This window comes from Acartia tonsa, chromosome 14 (genome assembly GCF_053477335.1).
Source record: "Acartia tonsa isolate MP-2025a chromosome 14, ASM5347733v1, whole genome shotgun sequence".
Lineage (NCBI taxonomy): Eukaryota > Metazoa > Arthropoda > Copepoda > Calanoida > Acartiidae > Acartia > Acartia tonsa.
In genome coordinates this window covers 16,361,958-16,372,675 of record NC_137273.1, presented here as the reverse complement: position 1 = coordinate 16,372,675, position 10,718 = coordinate 16,361,958, and the positions used below count along the sequence as shown (strand labels likewise).

At 32.4% G+C, this 10,718-nt stretch overlaps 1 protein-coding gene across 2 annotated transcripts in view; it reads right to left on the bottom strand.

Annotated features, from left to right (window-relative positions):
- Positions 1-212: 212 nt before the first annotated feature.
- Positions 213-10,718, bottom strand: part of LOC145305299 (RUN and FYVE domain-containing protein 2-like) — a 48,510-nt gene continuing 38,004 nt past the window's right edge. Inside the window, exons 22-28 of one of the 2 annotated variants that reach the window (XM_080146908.1) lie at positions 9,167-9,238; positions 8,798-8,889; positions 4,882-4,987; positions 4,339-4,442; positions 3,239-3,313; positions 1,901-2,034; positions 213-1,164 (exon numbers count right to left, since the gene is read on the bottom strand). In XM_080146908.1, coding sequence (XP_080003034.1) covers positions 1,983-2,034; positions 3,239-3,313; positions 4,339-4,442; positions 4,882-4,987; positions 8,798-8,889; positions 9,167-9,238 — 501 coding nt within the window. In that variant the 3' untranslated portion in view covers positions 213-1,164; positions 1,901-1,982. Of the gene's footprint in view, positions 1,165-1,900; positions 2,035-3,238; positions 3,314-4,338; positions 4,443-4,881; positions 4,988-8,797; positions 8,890-9,166; positions 9,298-10,718 lie in introns of those variants that run through there. The other variant, XM_080146909.1, reaches the window with a different exon arrangement.

Genomic DNA, 10,718 nt, shown 5'->3' with positions numbered 1-10,718 from the left:
AAGTTCTTGATAACATAAAGGGGAGAACATGATCAAAGAGGCATAAGTATATTACTATATGGGGATGAAAAGGGGAAAAAAGGGAAATATCACAAATGTTGCGAGATAAAAACAATAAAAAAGTACACATGATAAAATTTCAAAAAAAATTCCTTTTTATAAAAGAAAAAATAAAGTTACTTTACTATCCTAATATTTTGGAAGATTTAAAAAAAAAAATTTAAAATCCACAACAGGTGAATTTTGTTGGATTTAAAAGGCAAAAGGTGAAAGGAAGAAAACGCCATGGTGAAAGGTTTTGTATACGTTAAGCCCAAGCGCCCAAACAAGGTCAATGACACCGCGCACGCACGCCCGCCCGCAAGCATACACACACACACATATTCGCCCCTTTTACTGAGAAAAATATGACTAAATAAAAGAAATTTTCATCATAGTGTATCAATGGATATAATATACGTGGATATTGTTATAGAAGAAATTTGTCTTAAACTTTGCTTTGCTACTATAGTACTCATTTATTGGTCAGTAAGGTCCTCCAGCAGGAAAGGAGGGGAAGGACTAACAGGGGTGGATGGGGGGGGGGGGGGAGTATCGTTATATCAGCCAGCTGAAAATACCATTTTATTATAAAAGTAGGTTAAAATCTGGTACAATATCCAAGTAATAATATATCCAAATACTACATGTACTTTCAAAATTTAAAGGTCCCAAAATTTAGAAATTCGAAGAAAAAATTTGTTGGTTATGTACTACTACAATAATAGTTAATCTCAAATAAATATAATACCTAATCAGTTTTTAAAATTTAACATTAAATACAAATCTACAGAACATAAATATTACAATATCAAATCACAAGAAAATTACAGAAAAGGGGCAATTATTGAAAAAATGAGTGTATTTTTAAGACGAATTGAAATAAACATTTTGACCATATAAAAATCCGCCATCTATTTATACTTATTTCTCATTTCATTATACAGAATAACAAGTCATATAGGTAATTCTTAAATATTTTTCGTTTTTTAAAAATAATTGCCCCTTTTCATGATAACATGATCATATTAAGAAATCAATATTACATGATTTTATAGAAAATCAATACATACATGGTAATACTAAATAGCTGCCAATAATAACAAATATGTAAAATAATCAATTCTATTTGGGGTTATCAGGGATAAGACAATGGACGATAGATTCATATACATCCCCAATGAATATAAACAAGACTACCCCTTCTGTAGATTAAAAGAATTGGTTAATACGTGTGGACACTACCAATTTAAAATAACCAACAAAATTCAGTAAAAATACCCAAATGTTTAAGTTAACGAATAAGATATAGTGGTTATAAAACTTTGGGTACTAGTGTAATTAACAGCCCAATGTCCCCTCCCCCTTTCTGATAATAACATATATGCAAAATAATCAATTCTATTTGGTGTTAGAGATTATGGTTATATAAGTAGGTCAAGATTAATAAAATGAATATATAAATATGAAGTTCTACCTATGGTGTATGTACAATATTACGTTTTTGGTATAAGATTTTATTTAAATCACAATATATTGGTAAAAATTTATTATCTTGTATTTTTAAAGGCGCAGCATATTGCAGCTATTTTAAAAAAATAAACAAGAAAGTTTTTGTCATTTCTGTCGTCTACGGACGTTTGAATATTCTTAATAATAGCAGGGATTTTAAGGGATAAGACAAAGGACATAAGTTTTAATCAAATGCCCAATGTGAATATAGAAATTAATGGTTGAAAAGTTTGGACATTGCAAGTTTAAACCAACCAACCTAGATTCAATATTCGTGCCCAAAGTTTTTAAGCAAACTAAAGAGAGAACTTTTGGCACCAGTGTAATTTATAGTCCAATGTCATTTTACTCCATGAGTTATAGAGAAGCCGTGCTTCAAACAATCTAAATACATAAATAAATACTACTTATTATAATGTGATTGATGATGACTAGATTTTTGAGTTTCTCTCCAGTAAGAAATGATAACAGTTATCACAAACTCTGAATAAAAACAAACAAATTTTAATTATAAATCTATATTCGGGTCAGCTGGAGTTTATGGTGAAATGTTGCTGGTGACGACGATTGCTTGCCAGCTTGATCCAGGAATATTGTAATAATCCTAGAAACAAGGAAGCAATCGTCACTAGCAACATTTCACCATGAACTGCACCTGTTCCCTATATTCTATAGAAACAAGATATGATGTCTCCCTGTGTAAAAAATTAAAATATGTAGTGTTTTTTTTTATGCGAACTATTTTGAAAGCAATTTTACCCCACTTATAGTTATCAGAATTTAATGATTAATGGCTTATTTTCTTCGTTTTTTAAAACCATTTATAGAACATCAAAAAAATATTTCAGTTATTATTAAAAAAGTAGAGTAAAATAAAAATTTCAAAACCTAGGTGTCAACATCTAAAAATGGTTTTAGCGCATTTTCTCATGCTCAAATCTTCTACCCTTTGCAAGAATGGCTACAAAACGCTTCAAAGTTGAGATCCAGAGTTAAAAATTGATACAGATACTTTTGAGGACATGTACTAGAACATATTAAAGTTTGAAGGCCATATCTCAACCAGTGAGGTAGTACTGGCCCCCCAAAGTGGACTACTGAAAATCCAATTTTTTTCTTGCAAAGGGTAGAAGATTTGAGCTCAAGAAAAATGCGCTAAAACCTTTTTTAGATGTTGACACCTAAGTTTTGAATTTCTGATTTAACTGTACTTTTTAAATAAAAACTGAAATATTTTTTTGATGTTCTAAAAATTGTTATAAAAAAACGAAGAAAATAAGCCGTTAATCATTAAATTCTGATAATTATAAGTGGGGTAAAATTGCTTTCAAAAAAGTTCTCATAAAAAAAACACACTGTACAATATAAGTTTAATAAGACCTGTAAACGAAAAGACCGTTTGGTCCACAAATTTAGGGGAAGTTTAATATAAGTCCAGAGCAGAGTTATGGCATAAAAAAAATCCCCCCACCCCATCCCCTCTTCTGGGATCGATTACAGAATAATCAAAAATTAACTCACTGTTGACTGTAATAAAGAAAAATTCTGGACAATTTGTCAATAAATCACTAAATATGACAATGTTATAAGATGCGTCTGTTTTACAATCCTTATTTTGACGGATGAAATAATCTAAATTATAGGAAGTTATAGAGTATTTACGCATCTACTAAAATGTTTATTTTACCTGACTTTATTGGCGCTAGATGGCAGCTCCATCTTGTTGTCACTGCACTTGTCGCAGAATATTCCACCACAGTTTCTAAATTATAATATATCCTGGTACATTTTGTTGATAACATCTATTAGGAAATTCTAACTAATGTTGTTTACAGGCCAAGGCATTCTACATACTCAAACTTGATATGATATACTTTTTGTCCTCAAATTCTTTTTTGCCCATCTTTTTTATTAATACAAAAAATCACTTCATTTTGATTTATTTCCCATAGAAATGATTTGGGACCTTTATAAATAAGGCTTGTCTGTAAATAAGTCAGTTTAAATTAGAATACGTTCTGTATTGTTAAATCATTATATAAAAGTAAAAGGATGTTTATTTGCGTGTCTGCATCATAAAATCTCGCTTACCGCTGAACCGACATTCACAGTGAAGCTTCTTATAGGTCCAGGGAAAATTAATAATTATTTTGGGGTAGGGTAACAAAGCCCCCCCCCCCCCCCAAGAAAAATTTACGCTGGAAAAAAAATCCTGAAGTACCCTTGGAGGTTTGTAGTTCAAAGAGTATTTGTTTTTTCATCAATGCGTGTTATGGCCGTATGCACTAACCACTAAACCGCATGATATTATCCACTTAAGAGAAGCTGCACATAAGTCTTGGGGCTTAGGCATTTAAATCATTTAATTTAAGTCTTGGGATGGTTTTAGGCTATTTTTCCGCTCTTTTCTATCCTTTAATATAAAGAGCCGCTAGAGGGTCGGGGCGCATCCGTTAATATTAGAATATCCCTTTAAATAGTACATATAAACTTATTTTACCAATAAAGTTATTGACAAAACAAATAAAAACTTTTAATAGGTCAACTTGTCAAATTACTTTCTTTATTAAAAACTAGTAGCTATTGCTTTTTTTCTTAATAGGGGCGATTTCTTAGTCGAGTGTGGTAGTATACTCCCCACAAGAAGTTATAATCTTTCCCAGTACCTATGAGAAGCTACATTGTAAAGGAGAACCATATCGGTTAAACGGTTAGCAACATCCTTCGGTACAAACAGACATAGACATCCTGCTACTTTTAAGGACACGTGACTTGTCACGCACTTACCTGCAATGATGCTTACGGCGGGCAATGTTGAATTCTTTGCAGCATATTTTGCAGGCAGCAACCTCTTTGTCTTTCTCCCATACTCGCCCTGTAGTACTTTCATCCTAATAAATATATATGTATATAAGAGGCTGAGCACCTATCATCTAGGTATAGGATAGTGCTATTGTGCCTGTACAAAGGATACAGCTGTCAGCAGGGACGTCCAAGCTTTTTATTTTGAAAGGGGTAAATGGAGGGGTTTCAAATGTTTCAGGCGGGTAAAATGAGTGGTTTCAAACTTTGAGGGGTGTTTTTCCTGTCTCAGAGGTATCATCTAAGGCCCTGAATTAGAAGGTGTACAGAGGGCAGAAAAATAGAGAAAAAGGATCCTGGGACCTATGTGAACTCGTAAAGCTTGGAATGGGAACCTTTATCGGTTAATAAGTTACCACCCAAACTTTTTTGATGTCCAAATTAAACAAAAAATGTTTGTATAGTTGTATATTTTACAAAAAGAAATACCCACCCTACGTCTAATCAAATCTTAACAATTGATTATACCTTCATGTTATCCAGACTAAGTTTATACCAGCTGAGTTGTTGCCCCAGTTCTTCCAGAGTTTGGTCATGCTCCTTGTTGATCTCTTTCAGTCTTAGGTTCTCCTGTCTGTAAAAAACAAAATGTAAATAAAAGTATCAGGATATCCATCTATACAGGAGTCTATTCATGCTGCTTGTTGATCTCTTTCAGTATTAGCTTCTCCTGTCCGTAAATAAGGTGAAATGCGAGAATGAATCCTTGTGATCTCTGGAGTTCCACAGGGCTCAATACATGGCCCTTCTTGTTGATCTCTTCAGTCTTAGGTTCTCCTGTCTTTAACAAAATAAGGATAATAATCCTATTAGGTATAAGTATAGGTTGGATTTATTTGTCTGAAGCTAAACATTTCAGTAACGTCTGGAATTATTGAGTTCTACTTTATAAGGAAGATGCACATAGGTCCTGAGACACTGTGGGCTACAATTGAATCAAGACAAAAGTAAGTGCCGAGCCCTGGGACCTATGCAGGGTGAAAATATACATAAATCCTTGATGATTCCAGGTGGAGACAAAATATTTTAGCGGGGTCTTTTGGTTTTTTTTCAATTTAAAGTTCTGAAAAAAAATTGAAAAAAATATGAAAATCTTTAATAAAAAACAAACAAAAAATAATTTTTACTATTTTTTTTTATTTAAAGATACAAACAACTTATAAAAATACTATAAGCTTTAAAAAAATCACAATTTTCAAATTTAGACTTTCAATATAAAGATTTGTAGAAAAAACCTAACAACAAATTCTAACATATTTCTGATCAACATAGCAATAAAACGTCTTTTGCAAAATCTTTATCATCAAAAATAAATAGAACTTACTAAAGACTTTTTTCATTTAAACTTATACTTTTCACATTAATTAACTTTAAAGATTGATTTTTTTAAAAAGAAAGGTTGCGTGATTTTTTTATTCATAATTAATTACCTAATTTTGAGATTCAGATAAAAAACCTTACTGCTTTATATCATTGGATACTCTACTAGCAGCGGCTACGCCTCTAGAGGCATATTGGGACCCTTAGGTTGGGGGGGAAGACGAACGACCCCTTACAATTACAGTTTTTTTTAATGAAAAAGTTAAAAACATTTATTTTGGAGAGTTAATTCTCTTGGGATAGTGGTGGTACTCTTCCCCAAAATAGTAATAAACCTTACCAGGACATATAAGAAGCTACCATGTAAAGGAGAACCATATTGGTTCAGTGGTTAGTGAGATCCCTTGGTGCACAAAGACTCACATAGAATGTGTTACTTTATTATAAAGATACATATATACACAGAAACTCTTCAATCAGAGCATGTCTGTTTGTTCATCCGTCTGTATAAAAACATTACAGAGTATATTTATTTGGTACTAGCGGCTACGCCCCTAGAGGCCTTTAGGGGCACTTGAGAGGGGAAGAAGTGGTTGAATTCTACAACTAGATTTTTATTTTAGACTTAAAAAGAAAAAGTTGTTTTTTTGTGTGTGAAATGGGGTCCTTTTTTAGGGGTTGATTTCTCCTAGGATGGTGGAGGTACCCTCCCAAAATAAGTTATAAACCTTCCAAGAACCAATGAGAAGCTACATAGAAAAAAAAGAACCATTAATCATTGTTAATTACTATTAATTCAGGGATCTAAAGGGATAAGACAATGACCGCTAAATTGATTTACATTCCCAAATATGATACATGGATAACCCTTCTGTATGTTTCAATTAATGGTTGAAATGTTGGGCACTTAATTTAATAATCCAACCAAACAAAAATCGCAACAGGTCCCCTAAGTAGTTAAGCCAACGAATAACAAATTCCTATATTAAACTATGGGGACTAGTCTAATAAACAGCCCATTGTCCCATCTCGCTCTGATTAATATATTTTTGTATCTGTATGTTACACTTGCTATTTTCTTTATTTGTATTCTTGTAAACTTAAGAGCTTCACTAATTATGGATGTTGTCTTTTTCCCTTGTTAAATCCAATTTCCTAATTCTGGATATTCTTTGAGGTTGATAATTACAATTATATTTTATTAAATGGAAAAAGAACAATTTAATCATAATTCAAGATAAAAATTATTTTATCACTAGCGGTTTTGCCCCTAGAGGCATCTAGGGGCCCTTGATAAGTGGGGGGAAGTTGACCCCTCCCCTACTTTCAGTTTTAGTATGTAAAAGAAAAAGTTTTTTTTAAATGTTGGGTAGGAACTAATTTTTTCTAAACTCAAAACTTCTCAGGACCATGAAAAACTTGAACCAAGAAGAACTATATCAGTTAAGCGGTTACAAAGAATCTTCGGTACCGACAGACACCCTCACACACACACACACACACACAGAAACTGTTACTTTTATATAAGGATTAATAGACACTAAACTACTCCTTAATATGTTGATCCTATTGGCAGTCTAAAAGATAGGTCAATAAAGAAGAACCAAATTGGTCCAGCGGTTAGCAAGAACTTTAGGCACAGACAGAAAAAACACACGGACATCCTATCTTTTTTATACAGGGATATAAATTTTAAACGATAGGAAAATTTTTTTTTTTCCAGATGATATTTCTCTCCCTGCTTTAAAGCACTATTTTATGATACAAAATAGATTAATGTCTGATTGTCCATCTTTCTGATGCTTAAGAACTGATATGGTTCTTTTTTTACTTTACTATGTAGCTTCTCATTGGTCCTTGGAAGGTTTATAACCTTTTTTGAGAAAGAGAAGAGAAATCGCCCCTTAAAAAAGGACCACAACACACAAAAAAACTTTTTCTTTTTAAGCCTAAAATAAAAATATAGTTGTTGAATTGAATATAGCAAAATAAATATATTCTGTATTGTTTTTATACAGACGGATGAACAAACAGACATACTCTGATTGTAGAGTTTCTGTGTATATATGTATCTTTATAATAAAGTGACAGGTTCTATGTGAGTCTTTGTGAACTATGGTTCTCCTTTACATGGTAGCTTTTCATATGTCCTGGTAAGGTTTATAACTATTTTGGGGGGTACCACCACTATCCCAAGAGAATTAACTCTCCAAAATAAATGTTATTGACTTTTTCATTAAAAAAAACTGTAATTGTAAGGGGGGTTTGACTTCCCCCCCAACCCAAGGGCCTCATATGCCTCTAGAGGCGTAGCCGCTGCTAGAAGATTATCCATTATTATACAGTAGTAAAGTTTTTTATCTGAATCTCAAAATTAGGCAATTAATTATGAATAAAAAAATCACGCAACATTTCTTTTAAAAAAAATCAATCTTTAAAGTTAAATAATGTGAAAAGTATAAGTTTAAATGAAAAAAAGTCTTTAGTAAGTGCTATTTATTTTTGATGATAAAGATTTTGCAAAAGACGTTTTATTGCTATGTTGATCAGAAATATGTTAGAATTTGTTGTTAGGTTTTTTCTACAAATCTTTATATTGAAAGTCTAAATTTGAAAATTGTGATTTTTTTAAAGCTTATAGTATTTTTATAAGTTGTTTGTATCTTTAAATAAAAAAAATATTAAAAATTATTTTTTGTTTGTTTTTATTAAAGATTTTCATATTTTTTTCAATTTTTTTTCAGAACTTTAAATTGAAAAAAAAAACCAAAAGACCCCGCTAAAATATTTTGTCTCCACCTGGAATCATCAAGGATTTATGTATATTTTCACCCTGCATAGGTCCCAGGGCTCGGCACTTACTTTTGTCTTGATTCAATTGTAGCCCACAGTGGAGATGGTTTTTGGCTATTCCATATAGAGATTTATGTTTTCAGATGGTTTTTGGCTATTCCATAAAGAGATTTATGTTTTCAGATGGTTTCAGGATATTTTTATGCTCTTCCCTACCCTTTATATACAGATTATCTAGATGCCAGGGGCGCAGTCGCTACTAAAAACTTACCTCATATTTTCATAATCATTGGAGACTTGTTTGAGAAAAACAATTTCTTGTGCCAGCTGCTCGTTTACTTCTTTCTCATTCGCACAACTTTCCTGATAAAAAAATAAAGAATAGAGATAAGCTTGTGGATTGGGGGATGGTGGGTTCCTTCATCCTTCGCTTCACACCCCAGACAGGTAGACGTATGTATGTCAATATTGATAATCGTGTATTTGAGAAATTTTGGAATAAATTTAAAAGGAATTATAACTCTAAATTATGTTAAGTATTAAATTCGTTGTTTCTCTAAACTTGTTTATGTTCGTTTGTCTGACCGTGTGAATCGTTGAGCTTCGCTTTTCTGGATGTTGTTATCCTTGTTTTCTTTACCTGTAATCTTTCTCTCCACTCTCTTTCTATCTTGAGATCTTGTTCAGCCTCTAGCCTAGCATGCTTCTCAGCCTAGACAATAAATATATCTTGAGATCTTGTTCAGCCTCTAGCCTAGCATGCTTCTCAGCCTAGACAATTAATATATCTTGAGATCTTGTTCAGCCTCTAGCCTAGAATGCTTCTCAGCCTAGACAATAGATATACAAAGTATAGATCCACAATCCATTATTTGGACCAATATGGGAACAATACAAAAACATTATTTGTTAAAAATAATCATTGGTTAAAAAATGTACATTTTTTAGTAAGAAAGGGCAGACATTTTATCATCCTAGACAATAGATATACAAAGTCTAGATGATCCATCCAATAATTGGACCAATAGAAACACAGCATAGGAAAAATAATACCAAATATTGATAGAAAAATGTACATTTTTTGGTAAGAAAGGGCAGATATTTTCTCATCCTAGACAATAGATATACAAAGTCTAGATGATCCATCCAATAATTGGACCAATAGAAACACAGTGTTGGAACATTACGACCATTTTAATGGTAAAAAAAGAACATTTTTTGGTAAGAAAGGGCAGATATTTTCTCATCCTAGACAATAGATATACAAAGTCTAGATGATCCATCCAATAATTGGACCAATAGAAACACAGCATAGGAAAAATAATACCAAATATTGATAGAAAAATGTACATTTTTTTGGTAAGAAAGGGCAGATATTATAGATACCTATACAAAGTCTAGATGCTCAATCCAGTAATTGGACCAATAGAAACACAGTGTTGGAACATTACGACCATTTTAATGGTAAAAAAAGAACATTTTTGGGTACGAAATGGCAGGTATTTTTTCAGCCTAGATAATAAATATATTAAGTCTAGATACCTAATTATGAAATTGGACTAATAGGAACACAGCGAAGGAACAACACGACTAAAAGATTAAATGAAAACTACAAACTACAAACGAAAGAGCAGTTTATATCATAAGTCAGCTATAAATATTTGAATTCTACAGGATAAAACTATTTTTCAGCAAACTGTATGGTCCAAATATTATTGACTAAAAAGGGGGGGGGGGCGAAAGTGACACTTTTTGAAACCAAAACTAAAAGTCAACAAAGGAACTCAACTAAAAAAAGAGTTACAGGTCTGAGATTTTGCATGGCAGTTGCTTTATAGGGGTACAATATGGAACTGTGAAGAAACGGCGGCGCAACCGCCGAAAACCGCCATTTCCCGCCAAAAAATTTTTTGCCTTTTCTCGGCGGTTTTTGGCGGTTGCGCCGCCGTTTCTTCACAGTTCCATATTGTACCCCTATAAAGCAACTGCCATGCAAAATCTCAGACCTGTAACTCTTTTTTTAGTTGAGTTCCTTTGTTGACTTTTAGTTTTGGTTTCAAAAAGTGTCACTTTCGCCCCCCCCCCCTTTTTAGTCAATAATATTTGGACCATACAGTTTGCTGAAAAATAGTTTTATCCTGTAGAATTCAAATATTTATAGCTGACTTATGATATAACTTATGGAACTGTGA